The sequence below is a fragment of the Halichoerus grypus genome, chromosome 1 (assembly GCF_964656455.1).
Source record: "Halichoerus grypus chromosome 1, mHalGry1.hap1.1, whole genome shotgun sequence".
NCBI classification, from domain to species: Eukaryota; Metazoa; Chordata; class Mammalia; order Carnivora; family Phocidae; genus Halichoerus; species Halichoerus grypus.
Window position 1 is genome coordinate 194311566 of NC_135712.1, and position 21880 is coordinate 194333445.

A 21880-nucleotide genomic window follows, 5' to 3' on the forward strand; every position below is an offset into this window, starting at 1 on the left:
AGGCTCAGGGAAGTGTAGGTAGCATCCCGGTGCTGCCTGCCCTCCTCATCACAGACCCACGTGAAGGACAGATTGTGCAGGGACGTCTAGCAGGCACAGAAGGGTCACTGTCCACACTACACGCCCAGGCAAGGTTCCACTGCTTCACCTGCAGCTGAAGCCAGTCGAGACGTGGTGTGTTATGTGGCGGCTGCAGCCACGTCTTCCCCCCCGCCCCCCGCACCAGGGTATCACACACAGCAAAGAGAGTGGTTAGCCCCCGAGCAGGTGGATTCTGACAGGCATCCCAGGGATCCTGCTATCCTTGGATTCAGGGAGTCTCTGGCTTCCTGGGTCTCAGCCAAGAGGGAATGTGATGCTCTCCGGGGTGTTCCCTTTGTTACTCAGGTGACATGAAAGCTGTGACACTGCCACGTGCCCCCATCACCACCAAAACAGGATTCAAGGGGCAGTCAAGTCTGACCCGCAGCGCATCCCCCTTCTGAACGGCCCCAGCTTCAGGTCCTGTACCCGGCCCTGGTGGCAGCACTGACGGAAAAGGGGAAAAACAGGAACTACTCGGGCCAGGAGAGCAGAAAGCACTACTCCAAATGTGGGAGAGACCCCGAGGCACGGAGAGAGGGATTTGCCATCAAGGCTCCCACCCCTCTGCCACTGATTATGTGGCTAGTATAGTTCATTCAAGTGGAAAAGAGCAGTGGAAAGGAAGCGAAAAACAACCAAGACCATCCTCTGTTGAATTCAGCCAACGCACGGATTTCCAAGGGCATCTCAATGACTTTTAACAACACACCGGTTGATTCCTTCAAATCAGGGGTTGATGAACAGGCCTTCCTATAGGGCTAGATTCCTTAAATTCCTTTCCTACCATTTTCTTACCTATCCACTCTCCACTCTGTCCTATGCAGCAAGAAAGGTAATGATAAATCATTCCATGACCTCCTTCTTCTTTTTTTTTTTTTTTAGTTCACTTGGAAGAGCAACTATATAGGTGGCAGGTATGACCATTTATTCTAATTTAAATGCAGGCAGCTTTATTTCTTGAGCAGACCCTGGAATGAGTCCCTTCCGTGTTGAGAAGTTCATTTTTTATTCCAAGTATGTAAGAGCTGCTGTTAAACTGCTAACCAATGGATATTAGGCAAAAGTAAATGGCATCCAATAAATGAATAAATAGCTCCTCATTTCTGCCCTCAGAAATAAAATGCTGGCAAGGGACACATTGCATGGCAATCATGATGCTGTCTTCGGACTCACAGCTAAATCACCAATAATGCATTCCTTTTCCCAACTCATTCTAAAATGTTTTATTAAGCAGTTGCCTTGAACGAGGCCCTGGTTAGGTGATAGATAGCTTTAAAAAATGACACCCATAAGTGCCTCCTGGCCTGCTCCCCACTTCCTTCAGCTCTCTCCTTCTGGGAACCCATCTGCCATACTGTAGGCAAGTCCAGGCTACTGCACTGAGGGGAGACGCCTCACAGTGTGGCCCTGGAGGATTAGATACCACAGGGAGATGCAAGTCTTCAGGAGGAGAACCCAGACAGCCCAGCCAAGCTCCCAACTTCCTGCAGCTTCGTTAGTCCCTCTACCTGACACCACATGGAGCAGAATCACCATCCAGTTAACCCACAGAATTGCAAGAAAGAATAAATTGTTCTCTTAAGCAATTAGGTTTGGGGAGGTTTTATTATATTGCTATGATAAATGATTTCCTCTCCTTTTCCCCTTCTCCTTGCTTCTTCTATTAGTTTTCTATTGCTGCATCACATGTTGCCACAAATATAGTGGCTTAAATAAACACACATTTGCAACCCCCCAGTTTCTTTGCGTCAGGAGTCTGGGCACAGCTTAGCTGGGTCTTCTGTCTGTGATCTCACAAGGCTGCCATCAAGGTACTGACTGGGCTGTGCTTTAATCTGGAGGCTCAACTAGGGAAGAATCTGCCTCCAAGCTCACTCAAATTGTTGGCAGGATTCATTTCCTGTGGCTGTAAGACTGAGGGCCCAGCTTTTTGCTGGCTGTTAGCTGGAGGATGTCCTCAGGTCCTAGAGGTTGTCCCCAGCTCCTTGCTGATGAGCTTCTCCAAAAGCTGCTTCCTTCGTCAAACTGGCAAGGAGATCCTCTCTGCCTTCAGGGAGTGTCTAGGCCCTCTTTTAAAGATCTTCTAAGTATAGCTCACCCAGGATATCCTTTTTGATTAGCTCAAACCAACTAACTTGAGACCTTGATTATATCTACAAAATCCCCTCACCTTATTATATTATATTGGTTAGAATCAAGTCACAAGGCCCACTCATACTCAAGGTGAGGAGATTATACAGGGGGTAAACACCTGGGGGCGGGAATCATGAGGCCACCCTAGGGTCTCTATGCCACACTTCTCAGCAGCACTGGGATATGGTACATGGTGGTGGTACTGTTCAGAGATACAGAATCTGTCCCCAAGGACTCACCAAACCAATGAAGATGAAAGATAGGCCTAGAAGTAATTACAGTGCTGGACATGAACATATACCACCCCTAGGACAACCCTGAAGGTGTCTGAAGTTTAGGGCTCAAGCAGACAAGATGGCCTCTGACTGGAAGGGAAGAGAGAAAGATTCGGGCAGCACCTAGACAAAAGAATGAAGCTTCAGAATCTGGGGAATACAAGCCCTGCCTGGGAAGCAGCAAGTACCTGTCAATCCAGAACTCCATCCCTGTGGGCATGTCAAGCACAGGAGTGAAACAGGCTGGGAGGAGAAGACAGAATGGTGAGGTCATGGTCAAAAGCAGCATGCACCTGCCATCTCTGGGGGCAGCCATGTCTCAGCTCCAGGCTTTTTTTTTTTTTTTGCCATATAAGAATGATGGCTCCCAAGTGCCAAGTGTACCCATTTATGAGAGAAATTAAAACTTTAAAATTTTATATACTCGCTCCAGATTTTTAAATGACGATCAGTAATTGGCAATTTTTTTAAACAAAGTATGAGTCAAGAAACACATATTTTTGCCCTGGATTTGACTAAGGGAACAGGTTCCTGTAAAGTAAACAGAGGGATCAAAAGTAGACAAGCCCACAGAGGAACCAAACGCTGTTCCTTGGGCTGTTTCTTACTTCCGGGAGTCCTTCCCCAAGTGTGCAGCATCCACATCACCTGGGAACTTGTGAGAAACACACATTCTCAGGCCCCAGCCAGCCCTACTGGATCAGAAACTCCCAGCATGGGGTGAGCGGTTGGTGTTGGAACAAGTCCTCCAGATGATTCTGATATTCGCTCAAGCTTGAGAACCACGGTCTTATGGGAATCACATGCCAGTCTTCAGATCATTTTCCTTTCTTCTGAATCTACTTCCTGTTTCTATAATCTTGAAGATTGCCAACTACAGCATGATAGAACCCTCTACTAAATATCTAATGTTCAGAATAACAGAGAAAGATGACTGCTTAGACATTGCACCTCATCTCCCTTCAACATGGTGCTAAAAGATGCTAAACACATCTCCCTTTAACACATGGGGACCCATGCAGACTCATTACCTGTACCTCCACAGAGAAGTCATCAAGAAGAATGTGTATGTGTATGTATATGAATGCCATAGAACTCTCCAGAATGGAGCAGGAGGGATGGGATCCTGCTATTAATTTCTAATCATAGAAGACTTTCTTACTACAAAAAGCAAATCTGCTTTGACTTGAAATACTCTATAAGTAGATGAAACTCCTTGAAAATGTTGAAATTTCCAAGATCCTGGTTCCAATTAATCCAAGAAAGCACCTGGCCGAAAATGAATATTGTACCTTTGGCAAGATATGTGTAAATTTGTGTTTTATGTGAAGAACTGTGACTTTGAAGCCCTCGTCCTCTGCCTCTCCCTGCAAGTAAGGACCGGATGTTTAAATACCAATATTACTGGGCAACTGCTATCCAACAAGTATCACCATGTGGGAAGGATTTATAGAATTCAGTATGTGAGACCCATCTGATAATTTATTCGGTCTTAATGGAGCTGCTTATGAAAAGCCCCCTTCACTGACTGCTAAGCTGCTGATTGGTGCCCACCAGAGGAACTTATTAAAAACATGGATTACTGAGGGGCGCCTGGGTGGCTCAGATGGTTAAGCGTCTGCCTTCGGCTCAGGTCATGATCCCAGGGTCCTGGGATCGAGTCCCGCATCGGGCTCCCTGCTAGGCGGGGAGCCTGCTTCTCCCTCTGCCTCTGCCTCTCTCTCTCTCTCTGACTTGCATGAATAAATATATAAAACATTAAAAAAAAAAGAATTTAAAAAAAAGAAAACATGGATTACTGAAGCACATCCTTAGACATTTTGATTCTGTAGATATGGGATAGAGTACAAGTATCCATAATTTAAAAATCCCCCCAGAGAATTCAAACTAGCTCACAGCTTGAGGAACGTCTGGGTTTAGGCACTCAGAGGCACCAAAAATGTTAATATTCATCATTGATATCCTAACATATGGGTTCATCAGATAAATAAATGTCAGCCTGGAAAGCAAAGAAGGAATTAGAATAGAGAACAAGCTTTGACAAGGGTGGGGGAACAGCCCTGGGGGATGGAGAGAAGCTTCTGGGTGGTAATGAGGGTGCAGAAGGAGGAACCATAGAAAAACAGAAACATCCAGGAGATGACTGTATGGCCATCATGGCTGACTTCACCATCTATAGATGCTGGACTCACCAAGCAGCTCTGGCTCCACAGAAAACAAAAGTGCTGCCCAATATGGACAAAGCACCCTTCTCAGTGAATCATTTCACTGAACATGTTAACCATGTCTTTATGGATTTCTTCTCTCCTCCAAAAAAAAGTTTCATTTTGAAAACAAGGAAAGCCATCATATTCAGTTTGGTGAACCAGAAGGCACAAGACTGAGAAACCATAGGTCATTATGAGATTAAATCTAGATGGGCACCTAACCCTGGACAACCTGGGCATTACAGTATAACACAGATTCTCCGTCAACTGCGCTGCATGGCCGGCATCAGCAGCTTACCTTGCGATCTGGCCAGTTGTACTTCGCAAAGATAGTGTCATAGGTGTCCACCGCCCCGTCAGTGATGAGCATGATGGCCTGGCTGCAGATGCTCCCTTGTCCTGTGTGGTTGAACTGTGGGGAGAAACAAGTTCAAACTAAAAAACACACATAACATAACATAATAAAAAAAAAAAGCCAAAATAACCCCAAATAAATAAAATAAAATAAAATAAAACACACCAGAGAGTTCTGTACATCCGTGAGACTTCAGAGGCATGAGGGCTTGGGAAGCCTCTCAAAACAAGAGCTTGTTCTGCAAAACAGAACCTACACGACAAGCTTTTCCCCATGCATTCACCCTATTTGCTTTGGCAAATTGAAACTACATACTGACCTCAGAGGGGATTTCTGAAAAACACGCGCAAGGTGGGAAGTGAGATTCTAGGGCAAATAACCTGTCTTAGCTTCAAGCACAGATAGTGTCACAGAATATAAGGCAGTCCAACCCCAGAATCTATTCCCCTAAGCCATTGGCACAGTCACCCTTTAGGAACACACGAGCCACAGAATACGAGGCAGGCAACTGCCTCTTTCAAAATCTAAAGGAGTCTGGTTTGATGCATTATATAATACAATCAGCGAGGTTTTGGACACATGGAGAATAAAGTCAGGAACATGCCAATTCAGACTAGAAGCCTAAGCACTCCTTGTAGGGTTTGTTTTAAATATATATTTGTTAGCATGTAACATTACATATTAATTTATATACATTACTGAAATTCCAAGATTGTGCCCACTGGTGTGCAAAACCCTAAATTTCTTCAACTTTCAGTTTTATGTGGCATTGTAAAAGCTCCCAGTCTTCGTGAGTGGTAGACTGGGGTAGACTGGTCACCAGAACTCGGTGTCCTTCCCTTGAATCAGCGGTGAAGAATTCCCTTAGTGAATGTTATTAATGCTGCAATTCAAAGTAACACCAGGTCCTTTAAAAAACCCTACAATTGGAGCACCTGGGTGGCTCAGTCACTGAAGTGTCTGCCTTCAGCTCAGGGTTCTGGGATCAAGACCCGAGTTGGGCTCCCTGCTCAGTGGGGAGTCTGCTTCTCCCTGTACCTCTGCCCTCCCCTCCACTCACGCTCTCTCTCTCTCGCTCTCTTTCTTTCAAATAAATAAATAAAATTTTAAAATAAATAAATAATCAAAATCAAAAACCCTACAATTAACAAGACAGTGCCGAGGCATGAAAACACACAAAAAGTCTTTAAGTTTCAGTAGTGAAAACTCCCACCATTATAATTGGTGAAGTTTATTCATTAATTCTAAAATTATTTACTAAGTACCCACACAGAGCTGGGGATGAAACATGCAAAAATCCCTTCCCTCCTGTAGTTTATAATTCTATGTGGGGAGACATATAGAAACAAAGTAAATAAGTCAATTTTGTTGTATGTGTGGTAACAGTGATGTTAAGAAACAAAAAAAGAAAAAATAAAGCAGAGCAGGGGGATGGGAAATGGGGAGGCGGCAACTTTAGAAAAAATAGAGAAGACCTCACTGAGAAGGTGATATATGAGTGACACCTGCAGGAGGTGAGTATTTGGGGGAGGGATGTCCCAGAGAGGGCCAAGAGCACATGCAAAGGCACTGAGTGGGCACGTTCCATCTGTTGACCAAGGCACTAGGGAAGGATGGAGACTGTTCTTGGATTTGCTGCTGGTTCCTGCAGAAGCAGAGAGCTAATAAAGCATTCAAGTTGAGATTTAATGCCTAGTCTCTTAGAGTTCTGATGTAGAGACTGAAGTTGCAACTTGAGAGAGAAGACTATAACTAACTGGATGAATGAATGGATAGAAGGATGGATGGATGGATGGATGGAAGGAAGGAAGGAGGGAAGGAAGGAAGGAAGGAAGGGAGCGAGGGAGGGAGGAAGGCGGGCAACAAGTTTTAATTTACTGAAGACTAGCCCCTAAGGTAGGTACTATCATTACTGGCATTTTACAAGTGGGGAATTAGAGGCAGAGATTAGTTAACTTGCCCAAGGTCACACAGCTCCCATCTGTAATGGCCAGGATTTAAACCCAGGCAGTCCAACCCCAGAATCTATTCCCAGATCCAGCACACTCTATGGCCTCCCAATAATGAGATGAAGGTCCTTGAGCAGATGGAGATGCATGGAAGGGCTCCATAAACGCTCATTTCCTTCACCTGCTTCTTCCTCCCTCCATCCTTTCCAGAGTTGAGGGTCACATGGAGTCATCAGATCCCCCACCAAGAGTGAGTGAGTACTCCCAAATTCTGTGCCTTAGGCACTTGCTTCACTGCAGTCCTGGTCCTGGCAGCCACTCCTGCAACTCAGACTGGACCGGAGTCCGGAGTCCTTGAATTAATGAGCAGACGTGGCCCATGATGTAATATCATAGAAATTCTCAGGTATGTACAAATATTTGAGAACTAAAGCCCTCATACACAACTACAGTTCTACTGTCTATCAATTTAACACACTATTCCAGAAAACTCTTGTCCAGGAAGATAAAAATTGCCAACAACTTTATTGCTTATTCCAGGAACATCCTGAAAGGCCCATCAACTCTCCAATAGAAACTATCACGGGACAATTTATAACCTAAGACTCTTTAAACCCCTGACCTCAAAATCTTCCCTCTGCTGCATCCACCAATCCTAAACTAGAATATTAGGATTCTCACCCAGTCTTAACCAAGCCTCTTCCTTCTCCTCCACTCTGAAAGACCCACCTTCAACCAACCTTCATAATCTCAGTAAATGGCGGTGTCCCTTCTACTCTGAGACACTGCTAAGATTCTATCGTCATGGTGCATTTTCTTCCTTGCTGCGGTAAGAAGAAACATCCCTGTGGTCCTTTCCTATCAACAGGTTGTTCTGGCAATGTTTTGGGGGAGCCTGCATTCAACACCATCTTCAGATTATTGAATAAACCCAGCAGTGGGCCACTAAATAAAGGTGATCTCTGCTTCAGTTCATAGAGGCTGAAGAAAGGGGAAAAAAATCAAGACACCTTGGGACTGTTGTTCATGCAACTCGTTGGAAAGCATCCTGGCAATATTCTCCCAAACGAAAGGCAAGAAAGAGAGGGAAATGAAGATATCTGAATAATGCAGACTGGAAGAAGGGGCTGCCCTGAGCTGTTTATTTAAAAACATCACTTTCCTCTCCGGCTGAGTCCCTGGTATTCTCTGCAGCAATCTGCAGTTGGAGAATTTTGAAGAATGCAATTAAATTCAAATGCTTTGATGAGTAATATCTCTTCTCTTCATATTTGTCTAGAACTTTTTTTTTTGAATAGCGGGAGTGATGAAAGTATTTTCCATAATAATAACAATGACAAGGGCCTGATGATGAACTACAATTAGCTCAGTGATTCATCAGTTAGCAGCGAAAATTTCAATGCATCCTGACATTTAGAGCATTTGGTTGTGATTAACAGTCTTTGAAATGTCACCAAATTTTATTTAATTGGCTAAGAAAAATTTTTAAAAGGTAATCACTAAAAAGATCATATTCATCGCCAAAAAAGATAATTGCGGTTGTCACATGACAAGGTAGATGCTATAACTACTGTAGCAAACTGGCTCTGTGTTCTTACAGAAACTAATGAATGCAGCAGAGATCAATAGATGGAAGGGTCTTAGAAGTTTATTTGAATGCTCCTTTCAAAGCCGTTTGTACAACTGCAAGCCTTTAAGTCATCTGAGCAAATACTGACACTGAAATGCAGGTAATTGCAAACCAGAATTTACTTCATTTAGTTCTAGTAACCTTTGAACCATTCCGAGCCCGAAACACAATCACACTTTCGAGTGTGTGTGTGTATGTGTGTGTGTGTGAGTGTGTAAGAGAGAGAGACAGAGAGTAAGAGAGAAAGATACAGACACACACACAGAGGGAGAATGTGCATTTGTGTGATTAAGAAATAACTATTTATTCATATTGGCTTGCAAAGGCAGGCGCAATACACAGAAGAGAATTATATCACGTAAAGGTCATATTGATGAAGTGGAAAATAGCTAAAGCTTCATTTTCATGGGAGATTAACCATCTCTGTGTTTTTCAAAATGTTTGGCTATTTAAAAGCCCAGTGGCAAGAGATGAGATGGAAATGTTTCTCTCTCTGAGATAAATGTGCACTCAAAATATGGTGCCACCCATCAACCAACCTCAATCAATGATATTCTGTAATCTTTTTGTTCTTTCCATTTCTTGCTATCTGGAATTTACATTGGACCCATTGGATTTTCTGACTGGCCAGACCCCAGAGGAATTTTACAAGTGAAGGCAGAGCAGAGAGGCGTGTGGAAGGTTTCCCTGGTTCACAAACATTTCCGTCACCAAGAATTAAGGAAAGAAATCCATCATGTGCTGGTGATTTCTCTGGATCTGAGAGGTGCTGGGAGACTAATATACCCTCTTGGAGCATACAAACATATTATGCCTGAAGGTATGTTTGGTGAGCTGTGACTTCTACAAGATTCTAACCCTGAGGTTCTGATATAAGATAAAGAGTTCCTGAGTCAATACGTTTGAGTACTGGCATAAATACATTTTGGAAAAGGTCTGTTCCCTGCAGAACTTCGGAGGTCTTGAATGTGCACAGGTGCGTTGTGAGTCTCCGGGAGAGGAGGGTGCCAACTTGCCACTGGACAACACTTATGCTGGAGTATCTCAGCAGACCAGCGTCAGCTGGGCGTGCAGTGGGAAACACTGGCTTGGAAGGGTTTGGGGACAAAACTGGTAAGTGTACGGGACAGGGAGAGAGAAGGTCACAGGGCAAGGAAAAGGAGAGAGGAGACAATCAAGGGAAGCAGACAATCCTGAGGACTGGGGCAGGAAGTAAGACCAAAACATCAGGAGCTCGAGCTGCTTCTAGAAGCCAGAGGCAGCCTGGCCAGAGTTGAGGCTCCCCAGTGTCTCTGTGGTCACAGGGATGGCACTACCCACCTACCCCAGCCCTGCTGAAAGGGAGGCAGGTACGGCTTCATTGTGCAGAATCCTCAACCTGGTCTACCAGGGCCAGGTTCATGGGCATGGGATGTGCACGGCTGTACGGGGCCCCATGCTCTACTTAACACTCTGCTGCCTTTCTCTTAAGATTCTTAATGACTTCTGGTCAAGGGACCTGCATCTTCATTTTGCACTGGGCTTCATCAATTATATGGCCACTGCTGGGTCTATTCCCATCCCCATTTTACAGATGAGGAAAATAAAGGTGAGGCTAAGCAGAGTTTTCTCAAGGTCACACAGCACATTCTGACCAAGTCAGGATTCTCAGCCCAACCTGCCTAACTCCAGAGACCACAGACTTCCTATGACAAGCATCTCCCAACTCTCGCTCCTTCACCACTTCTGCCAAAGAGCCAGGAAACAGAAATTCACTACAGGGTACCTTTCCAAACAAGGGACTCACCAGCTCAGAGTAGCCTTCCTCTGCTATAGACATGAGGCTTTTGAGATGAAAAAGAGAACCATTTTTATCATTGTGACAAGTCCTTGCAACATGACCCTCTAGAAAGAGCCTACTGAAGATGCAGAGCTTGGCATCTCCAAGCCCTGAGAAGGCACCTATGCAGGGTTCAACTCAGCATTCAAAGGTGCAGCTTGGCCCTTTGCTCTGGTCAGCTATGTTCATACATTATTCATAAGCTGTTAACAGGGATGGGCTGTCCCAATCACCGAGCCTCACCTTATTGTGAGTTCCTGTAGGCAGCAGCCCTGGGGCAGCAAAGTACGAGGGAACAGCCGTGGGTTTAATTCGAGTTGAATTCGAGGTGCTGGTGAGGCTTCCCTCCCCCACCCTCTTGACACTGGCTCAGGACCGAAACCTGAACGGCCTTCTGTGTGCCAATAGATACTACTGGTAAAAGGAAGTCTAGAATTAGGGCCTATGCTCAGCTTGGGAGGCCGGCGTCACTGAGTAGGAAAAGCTGGAGTTTCGGAGTCGGGCACAACTGACCACCGGGACGCACCGTGTGATGGTGGGTGGGTACTCGCCTGCAGACTAACACCTGGGGCCCCACACAGCTGCCTGAAGACCGAGTGCGGGCAGGCCGCTGAGCCTCTAGCAGCTCTCCCAGCTCCTGGAGCACCTCAACGGAACTGTCGCTCCGTTTCGTGCCTGTTTGCGTTCAGTTCCACCCCACACCTTTCCCCTGCGCTCCACAGTTTCCAGGCTCCCCAGGAGTTTTGACCAAAGAATACTAGAGGATGCAAGGAAGAAGCCAAGGCTTTTCTAAGCTATGTCTCCCTTTTTCTGATCTGGGGACATGGGCGCTTTCTGGCAATGGCTGCATCTTTTCCAAGGTATCAGCTTCCACAAGGCAGGCCTCCCCCCTGCGACTCCAGCTCTCTCTGGGCAGCCCCTCCCTGGTTCGATTCCCATCTGGATGGCTACTGGGAGGAGGCTCCAATGGTGTCCCTCTGTCCGGTCGTCCCTCTTACTCTAGAGAGGCGCTGCCTCGTGCCGTTGCTAATCCCAGGATGGTTTCATTCTCTGTTTGGTTTCTGAGCTTTTCCATCCCTTATGCAGCCAAAACCCTGAAGTAACCCCCTGCTGTTGGACACATCTAGAGTGATTTCTATTTTTTTACTTCTTAACATCCTAACCTACCTCCCCGGTCCAAGCCACCAGTATGTGTCACCCAGATAATGTCATGGCCTCCCTGCTATTGTCTTTGTTTCTCAGTACAGCAGTCAGAGAAATCCTGCTAAAACTCAAGTTGGTCATGGCATTCTCTGCTCAGACTCCAGTGATCTTCCATCCCACACAGAGCAAGAGCCCACGTCCCCACAGGAGTCATATGGTCCGGTCCCTGCTCTCTCCCTGATCTCATTCCCTAGCCCCCTCCGTCCCCCACTTTGCTCCTCACACTGCTCTCCTCGCTGTATGATAAATGCCAAACAGCTCTGCCTCAGGGCCTTTGTACCTGTTCCTCTTGCTGGAAACTTCTTCCCCAAAATGAAATCGCTGTTCCCTCACTTCCTTAAGATCTCTACTCCAACCAAGGGCACCGATGAGACAGATCTTTTCCAACCGCACTGTATAAAGCAGCAAGTCCTTATTAAGCTAGAACAATGGGGCTGTTCTCCATAAGACTACACACTTCATCTGCCTTTTCCCATTAGATCTGGGGTCAGCAAACTTCTTCTGTAAAGGGCCACACGGTAACTATTTCAGGTTTTATAGACCATACGGTCTCCATCGGAACTAATGAACTCTGCCCTTGTAATGCAAAAGCAGCCATACAGGATATGTAATCAGGTGGGCATGAATGCACTCCAATAAAACAATTTTTACAAAAACAAGAGGCAGGCTGGATTTGGCTCATGGGTCATAATTTCCCAACCTTTGCACTGGAACATGAGGTCCATTAAGGCAAACACTTTGTCTAGGCTATTCTCTAATGTGTTCCCAGTGTCTGGCATTAAAAGCACACAGCATATACCAGTTACATAAATGATAGAGAACCTGCATTAATAAAGATAGTCATTATTTTCCTACTACTCTTTCAAGTAACAAGAACACAAAAGTCACATGCATGTTCTTTTAGCTTAACACAATTGGATTCCAAGGGCAGAATTACCAGCCCAGGACCCCTCAAAGGTTTTCATGGAATGTTAACAGGTGCTACTTGAAAAATGGATTCTTGTTCCAAGAAGTGTAAGGAACAGTCAGTTGAACGACATTCCTTCCTGTTGTGCTTCCTGGAAACTCGATTGTGCTACTGCGTATTGTGAATCTTCCAGGGGCTGGAAGAGAAGGAAGGATGGGTAGGGCACCCCCTAAGCCTACCGCACAGAGAAAGCCCTTCTGCTGAACGTCACCACAGGCAGTGATTCAGTGTGAAACACAATGAGAAATGAGTCCACTCCATGAAGAAATTGAAAGTTTCTGAGATGAGATCTGCATTGGAAGGTATTCAAGTGTGGGTGGTCCCAGAGCCAACAAGCATGGCAGGCAAGAGCCCCAACCAGAGGGCACGACTGGCTCTGCCCAGCAGGGTGTTGGTTTGGCTGCACTGGCTGAACCTGGTTCCCCAGATGACTCAAATGGCCAGCCTCTCCCTCCCATCTGGCACCTCACTCAATGACAGCCAAGGGCAACAGTAATGCTGGTCAAGAAAGAAGAAAGAAGAAAGAAGAAAGAAGAAAGAAGAAAGAAGAAAAGAAAAGAAAAGAAAGAAAGGAAAGGAAAGGAAAGGAAGGGAAAGGAAAGGAAAGGAAGGAAGGAAGGAAGGAAGGAAGGAAGGAAGAAAGAAAGAAAGAAAGAAAGAAAGAAAGAAAAGAAAAGAAAAGAAAGAAAGAAAGAAAAGAAAAGAAAGAAAGAAAGAAAGAAGAAAGAAAGGGAAGAAAGGGAAAGAAAGGGAAGAAAGGAAAAGAAAGAAAAAAAAGGAAGAAAAGGAAGGAAGGGAGGGAGGAAGGAAGGAAGGAAGGAAGGAAGGAAGGAAGAAAGAAAGAAAGAGAAAGAAAGAAAGAAAGAAAGAAAGAAAGAAAGAAAGAAAGAAAGAAAGAAAGAAAGAAAAGAAAGAAAGTAGAAAGAAAGAAGAAAGAAAGAAAAAGAAAGAAAGAAAGAAAAAGAAAGAAAGAAAGAAAGAAAGACTAAAAAAAAAATAAATAAATAAAATTCCATTTCTTCTTCTGGACATAAGAAAGGTAAATTAAAGAGGAGCTTACGTCACTGAGAATGTTGAAGGCCTCGTTCAGAGCTATATCCAGCATTCCAATTCCTTTGGCAAAAAGTTTGTCCAGATGCTCCCGGAAGTGCTGGAACAACAAAGCAGAGAATTCATTAGCATCCGAACTGTTACATGAAACACCAACCTCCAATGAACAGGTGCACACTAAGACCAATGAGTCTGGAACCAAAATGGTGTTTCCATCCTTCAGAATTCAAAACATAAGAACCTATTCAATATAAAATTTACCTTCCATACGCATTTTCAGCTTTGATTACATTCTAGGGGAAAAATTCATTGAATTCTGGTGGAAAGTACTTAATTTATCTGAAGTTCTTACTTTCCTTTCAGCTCCCATGACCTACTCTGTCCCCTTCTACCCTCAAATTTCCCACTCCTGATCACTTCTAGGACTCTGCACATGCTGTCCTCCACCAGGAACCCACCCTCCATCCATTTCCTGGCTCTCCCACCACATTTTCCTCTCACCTACTTTTGGGATCTCAGTTTGGACATCACCCCCTTCTGGCCTAGGGAAACTTCGCAGACCCCCATCTCTGAGACTGCTTCAGAATGCTTCCTTAGGACCCCATGCTGCCTCCCATGCTCAGACCCACCTTGCACTTAGCACTCTGGGTATAGAACTGCCAGTTAAATTCTGCCCCCACCCAAGACTGTGACATTCTGGAGACCAGGCATGTCCGGTAGCCTACTCTCTCTCCCTTGATGACGACATATCTGATACACAAAAGGTGCCCAAACCACCTCCAAAGAGAAGGATAAAGACTGGATCACAAGGTAAGACTTGTGATTATGGCAAGGGGGACACAGGCCAGAAATCAGAAGAGCTTCAAGGAAGATGCAAAATGGGAATAAATCTCTTCAGAGACATCCCCAAGGCCCATCTGCCTATGTTGGTCCCACAGAAGCCCAGCATCAGCTGGAGAGTGAAGGCAGCAAAGAGAAGTAACTGTAGAGCCCATCATGTTTCTGCTTCTCAACAAAGATGCAAGAGTGGATCCAGGCATGTGCCCAGGGACACGTGAGCCAGTGGGATGTCCACTGACTCAAAGCTCGTGTCCACAGTGGCACAGCTGCTTGGCATTATTTTCCAACTGCCCTGTTCCAAAACCACTTCTTTTCTACTGAAATGAATTACTCTCTCCTCAAAGGCATCCACACCCTTGTCTGCTGGAGAAACTGGACAGAGGAGTCACAAGGAGGGAGAGGGGCAGGAAGGGTATGCTCATGGAAAATGTTGGCTAGTGATTTCCTGGCTGAGGAATGGCTTTCTTTCTCTGCCATACCCTGGGGCCCATCAACACCCCAAACATTCCATCAACATGGTGACACCTACTCATGATGTGTCTGCCTTAGAACTCTATAACTGATTGCGGAATAAGAATAGATCAGAGAGATCAATCCTAGGACGTGGCCAATGGTTCTAAGATGCTCTTCTCCCTGGGCCCCCTCCAGGAAGCAGCAGGGGCCACTGGTCATGGGGGTGGGCTGCAGGTTTGCTGGCAAACTGGACTGGAAAATTTTGGTGGGCTCCTCACAGTGATTCAGCTTTAAAGACAACCAGACTTAACATGAATCAAGATTGGATTTGAAGTTGGCTGCTCACCCTGGGAATATTCATGTAACCCACAAGATCCCTTCTTGGGTCCATCCCTCCCTCACAGCAATCATGCCCTCATGCTCACCAGAGCAGCCATGGTTATGGAAACCTGCTTCATGTTAGGTCCTTAGCAAATATCATGCAATTGTGTCCTCACAACAACCCTGTAAGGTTCCATCAACCCACTTTGCAGATGGGAAGAGTGAGGCTCAGCACTGCACCCCAATTCACACACCTCCTAGCTGCCTGGCCCAGGTTCCACCCCAGGTCTGCTTCACCCATTCTAATGCCTCCCTTTTTCTGCTATACACCTGCTACTTTGTTTGTTTGTTTTTTAGTACTTTGTATGCCAGGCACTGGCCAGGAGCTCTTAATCTCTACACCTGGGCTACAGCAGAGTCTACAGGTGACTATCTGAGTCTACAGGCTTCCGTAGTGGGGGAGAGAAATGCTGAGGGCCAGGGACTTGCTGTGGCAAACCACACAGCCAGAAACCAAGCTTTGCGCTTCTCTGTTCTTCCTGCTGAATGTCCAAGGCCCAGCAGGATGCTGAGCACATGGCATGTCCTTCTCAAGCACCCAGTGAACAAATCCAGACAGTTAACTAAATCTGAAGAAGCCCAGGTGTCCTGGCTGCACGTGGGCAGGAGGGGATCAAAACAGATCAGTCTGCCTTCTCCAAGAATCACTGCCCTCGGAGACCTGACTCGCAGGTGAGTAACGGCCACCAGGAACGACTTAGTTAGGCTCCGCAGGCACCTCATGGCAGATCCCACACACCCTACAGGACATTGTGACATGCCCATCACGCAGCCTGCAGAGAGGCTGGCCTTTAACGGGTCCCAAGTTCACATTGCTGTGACCAGACCCTGCCTTGACAAGTTCGTTCTATTCATCTGATGTCATTTCTGTCAACTGCATTTAATTGTGCTCAGCTACACAAGTTTACACAGTATTTTTTTTTTAATAACATAGCAACCCCGTTTAGTTTGTCTTTTAATCCATGTGTGGCTGCATTTCCTTTTCATCCATGTGTCATGTGCAGAAAGACTGCTCCAGGCAATGGTTGCTTTTATTGCTGGACATTTAGAGGAAAATGCAATAACATGCCATGGAGTTCCCCTCAACTCGATTTCATAACAAGGTCAGTTCTCATTTTATTTCTTCCTGGGACAATTCTGGTCCCCATATTACATGGGAAAAATATGTCCCCAGGTTAAGGGGTTCCAAATGACATCTCAGATGAAGGACACTCTCTCTGTCTCTTTCCCTCTCCTCTCCCTCATGTCCAGACTCCATTTTCTCCTATGCCACATCTGGACCTAATCTGCTCTTCCAGGCTGCGTTTAACCCTCAGCCCACCTCTCGTCTTACACAAAACCAGGGCCTTGCCTTCCAGGGAATCATCCCCAGTGATGTGGCCCCACCAAGAGCTGCTCTGCCCACCATGGCAGTCATGAGCTAAATTTAGCCATTGACAGTAAATTTAATTAAAATTACATAAAATGAAAAACTCAGTTGCTTCATTCCCCAGCCACATTTCAAGTGCTCAGTAGCCCCCTGTGGCCAGTGGCTACTGCACTGGAAGGTGAAGATCAAAGTACACCTCCATCATCGCATAAAGGTCTATTGGACAGAACTCACCTGGAGACACTCGGGCTAAAAGGGTCCTTCCCCCTTACCAAGCCACTGACCAAGGGTGAGTCAGAGGAAACTCTAAGGCTTGTACTCAGTGAATGTGTTTGGTTTTTGCCTGTTCAACACCCATCCCCCTTCTGATTTTCCTTCTCCCCCACCGCCTCCTAATTCATATGGTTTGGGTGAGGCTAACCTCTCTCTTCCTCTTTCCCAGATGAAGGGGTGAGCCCATCTATCAGGCTTGACCAATTTGTGAATTCCATCCCAAATTCCACTAGGTACCATCAGGCATGGGCATATGACCCAATCCCTGGGCCTCTACTGAAATGTGGGGAAGAAAACTTTGTCTCTACTGAGATTACCGAGAGGTAGGGAAGAAGCCTGGGGCTGCCAACAGCCATCCAGCCACTGGGCAGGAAGCTCTCCCCTGAATAAAGGTAACGGCCAAGGAGAACCGGGCACATAATAGAGGGGGCAAGATAGAATCATGACAGCATGGCTTGAGCTCCTAGAACCAGGCATGCCTAGCTTTTTCAGATAAGCGAGCCAATAAATTTGCTCCTTTGCCTGACCAGATCTAGCTGGATTTGGGCCACTTAACTGAAAGGAAAGGATCTTGATGACCACAACCATCACAAGGACCCTGGCCAGAACAATGCCTCCAAAGCCCCGCCCCTGGATTATAACGATCCCCTATATCTCCTCCATCCCCCTCCTCCCCTTTCTAATCACCGCATCACATCGAGTGGTTTACTTGTCGTATGAGTGCTTGTGCCAGACAGAGTAAGGCGCTTCACGGCACACTCCTGGTGCGCATGGATTTAACGCCCACTGCTTTCACTGCTCATGACACGGAGTAATTTGCTAAGGAGGAATCCTAAGCATGTGTACTCCAAGGGTAGTGTCCAGAAGAGAAGGAAGGGGCCTGGCCCACCACTCTGCAGCCTCTCCATCAATACAGATTTCTTCTTCTCTACTCTCAGTTGTGGTTGCTCTAAGATTCAAATTTTTTTTTTTTAAGATTTTATTTATTCATTTGAGACACAGAGATACAGAGAGAGAGAGAGAAAGCATGAGCAGGGAGAGAGGCAGAGGGACAGGGAGAAGCAGGCTCCTCGATGAGCCAGGAGCCCGATGTGGGGCTCGATCCCGGGACCCTGGGATCATGACCTGAGCCGAAGGCAGATGCTTAACCATCTGAGCCACCCAGGAGCCCCAGATTCAAAATGTGTAATATTTAATGCCATCACATTATAACTGTTGTATGTAAGCAATTGCTATTTAGACTCCATGGACTCTGGAAGAAAAAAAAAAAAAACTGAACTAAAATTCAGGAGACTGAGTCCTAGTTTCTGGCTATGCTATTTACCAGCTATGAGACCCTGAAGCAGGTAGCTTTGGCTCTCCAGCCTCAGTTTTGCTCCTTGTGCAATGGGCATGGGAATGCTGCTACACAGTGGGAGGAGAGTGAGGGCACATCAGTGCCTCGGTGCAGCGGGCAGAAGCCAGGCAGCCTGAATTCCAACTTCCATGCTGCCCCCCACCTTCTCTCAACACCTGAGTAAGCCACTGCCTACATCTGGGCCTTCAGCTCTCTCCTAACACAAGGGGTATTGGGCTGACCTCTCACTGAGAGTACAGGAAAGAAGTCATCTGAAAGAACAGTGATGACAGAAGAATGGGAGACTATCTCCATTTCATACTCACTAAAATAAATATATGAAAAAAAAGTCCTACAAAACTTTATACCTCAAATACCTTCTATGCCAACTTCCCCGTTTGCAGCTTTACAATCTAATATAGGCCTTGGGAAATGACTTCTTTTGCCCTGTGAGGGCCAGATTTTATTACATGGAAAAAGACACGTGGTTGAGACCTGAGTGCCTTCCAGAGCCCGCTCCAGAGAACAGAAGGTTCAAGACTGCCCAAGCCAGGAAGACACGCCACAACAGTGTGCCAGGAGGTGGCCAGTTTCCATTATTTTTTTTTTCTAAATTAAAATAAACAATTTATTGGAAATGGTGACAGTTCCATTTTATTATTAAATTTCAGTAAAGGAGGAGGAGGATGGCTTTTTTATCTTTGCTTCATGCACTCAGCCAGCATACACTGCTGCCCAGGAAAAGGCCTCGCTTCCAAAGCAATTAGTGCAGCTTAATGCCTGGGGAGAGACCCGGGAGCGCCAGCAGGCGTAGCACAGCTCGGCTGCTTATCTCTGCGAAACAGTCACAACGTCCAGGCCAGCGGAGGGTCCTGGAGAAATAACCCTCTGCCTCCACCAGCATTTGATTTAGTTGACTCCACACTGATAGTGCTCTCTGTGATAATAGCAATCATGCTTTCTCCTGTCAACATAATTATAACAAATGCTTGAGTCCTCCCAATTAAAAGCAAGGGACTAAAGGGAAAAGTGGACATTGGGAAACAAAACCACCCCCCATCCACAGAGCTGGTGGTCCTGGCTAGGAGGCTTTAGGGGGGAGGCGAAACGCCCCCAATCGACGATCCCCATCCAGGTCACCGGCATTCGGCAGACCTGAATTTTACGTCCACCAGGTATGGAGGAGGGTCACGGCAGCATCTCGGCCATGGGAAGGCTTTCAGAAATTCTCACCCAAGTCCTCCAGTGGCGGCCAACACTGGCCGAAGGACAACTGTATGCCGGGCACTGTGTGTCTTTCATGCATCACCTCGCCTGGTCCTAACATCCTTAAAAGGTACCATCAGGTTCCTGGTTTTGACATATGGGCAAATGGAGTCTCCGAACGGTGAAATGTTTGCCCAAGGTGGCCGAGCAAGTATGAGGAAAGGGAGTCTCCAAATGCTGAGTCCCATACCTGAACCCCTGTGCCACACAGCCCCTCCCAACACTCAGAGCACAGCTCTCCATATCCTTGATCCAGCCCAGCCTGCGGGGGTGTACAGAGTCTGAGGGGTCATGTGCAAAGCTGCAATCCCATTCAGGGCTGGCTTCCTGGGCGTGTGACCTGGGCAGTCACCCAGGGTTCCATGCTCAGAAGGGCCCCGTGCTTGGTTTAATGCTTCGCTGTCCCTGTCTTGAAATTCGTAATAATTTTACTTTTGAATGTGTGACCTGTAAACGAAGTCCCCTGGAACAGGATCATGCATGTGAGCAGAGCAGGTATGGGAAGTGTGCGTGCACCCAGTGTGCCTCGCTGCCCGTTCACACCCAGCCCTCACCATGGCTGGGAGCCCAGAATCCTGGGGAACAGCGACATTGCGGGCCTTCATCAGACACGCTTGACTTTATTAGCTACTTAGCACTGTGCTGTCTGGTGGCTAAAAGGACATGTTTATTGACAAACTAAAATTCAGAAGCTACAAGCGAGGGTGCCCTGTAGAGGCCCTCCCACAGTCAGCTCTATTAGTCATAGACACGCTCCCACTTGTCTTCTCAAAGACGGACATGGCTCGTGTCCATTAAGTCAGCCCAAACAGACAAGTGGTGTCTGTCTCATTCTGACGTTAGACCCCCCCTGAAATCCCTGTGACCCCCTTTGCCGCTGAGCTGCAAACACAAAGTGCAGAAGCCCACTGGCCAGAGACCCAGAAGGCGTCCATACTTGTCTTCTGACCCGACTAGGATAGATGCTAGGCCACAAGATGATTTAGTATAAATATGGATATAATTCCTCCTGACCACACCCCTGGAACCCCAACGCTGGGATGACCCTCCTGGGCTCCAGTTCAGTCTGAGAAATCCCCTGGCTGAACTATACTGCATGCTTTGGGGGTACACACACACCAGGGACCTAGGGCAGTGCCCAGTCAATAGAGTTTACAGGAAAGGCACACACCTTGGGGCATTGCTACCCCCAAATCAGGCTCCGGTGCATCAGACCATCATTCGATTCCAGTGGGGAAAGTAGACAGTGACATGGTGTTTCTCAAACATGAAAACGGAATGGCCCAAGAGGCTGGTGGTATTAAAGAGCAGGCCCAGATGTTTGCAATTTGGGGGAGAAAGTACAGACACTGACAGAACCTTGGCTGAGCCAGGCCTGGTTTCTCCTTCATGTCGTCTACAACAAATTGAAGTGTCTGAAGGTAGCAGCTGTTTCATGCTAATGCCAAATTGGAGACCGGAGAGATCTCCTGGACGTGAACGATGAACACTGTTTCACACCAGGTAGTCACGTTAGTGACGACATCATTTTGATGGCAAAAGTGCTACTTCTGCCAGGTGAGATGGTAGTGATGAGCCCAGAGCCGGTGAGTGTCTACGATGGGAAAGTACCTCTGGTAGGACAGGAGCCTCCACCAAAGCCGTCCACGGCGGGGCAGGGCTGTGTCCCGGACAACTCGCGGCTAGATCCTGTGCGTTCACTGTCCTCCCCATCAAGCATCAGAGGGAACCTGCTCTGGGCCTCTTGGAGAGACTGAGCAAAGCCACAGCCCAAATGCTACTTGGACAGAAATGCCTGCTTTGTGTCTCAACTCCGTGCAACGGTGTGTGTATCCACGGTAGGCCTCACCCTTCACATCTTTTGGACATTTCTGAAGGTCCAAGTTCATCCTCTATAAACTTTATGAAAACCCTGATTTGATTCAAATCTGCTTCTTGGAGGAAGAATGCTTTCATCAGTTTCAGTGTGCAAGAGCAGACAGAAGTCACAATTTTAGTTCATTCCAAGCACCATGCCAAGCTCTGTGGAAGCTCTAACTCTGAAGAGATGAGTATTTAGAGTCAGCATCCAGGGAGAATGGAATGCAGAGGCAGCCCTGGGGATCTGGAGGGCTCTTCTTCATCAAGCCTTCCCCTCATGGTCAGGGTCAGGAGGACACAGATGCAAAGCTACAGCCCAGAGTGGAAGGTGGTGGATGCCGAGAACACATCTGGAGTCACGGTCCGGGGCGGGGAGGAGGGGGCAGTGATGGATGTGCCTTGACCCACCCCCCACTCGCCCACTCAGTGA

General features: G+C 46.7%; 1 protein-coding gene across 6 annotated transcripts in view; it reads right to left on the minus strand.

Annotated features, from left to right (window-relative positions):
• Positions 1-21880, minus strand: part of CACNA2D3 (calcium voltage-gated channel auxiliary subunit alpha2delta 3) — an 852366-nt gene that overhangs the window by 393478 nt on the left and 437008 nt on the right. For all 6 annotated transcript variants that reach the window (XR_013449537.1, XR_013449535.1, XR_013449536.1 and 3 more), the window contains 2 exons: positions 13683-13772; positions 4998-5111 (listed from right to left, as the gene is read on the minus strand). Coding sequence is in view for 1 of the 6 variants with exons in the window: in XM_078076955.1 (XP_077933081.1) it covers positions 4998-5111; positions 13683-13772 (204 nt within the window). In the remaining 5 variants the exon portion in view is untranslated. The remainder of the gene's footprint in view (positions 1-4997; positions 5112-13682; positions 13773-21880) is intronic.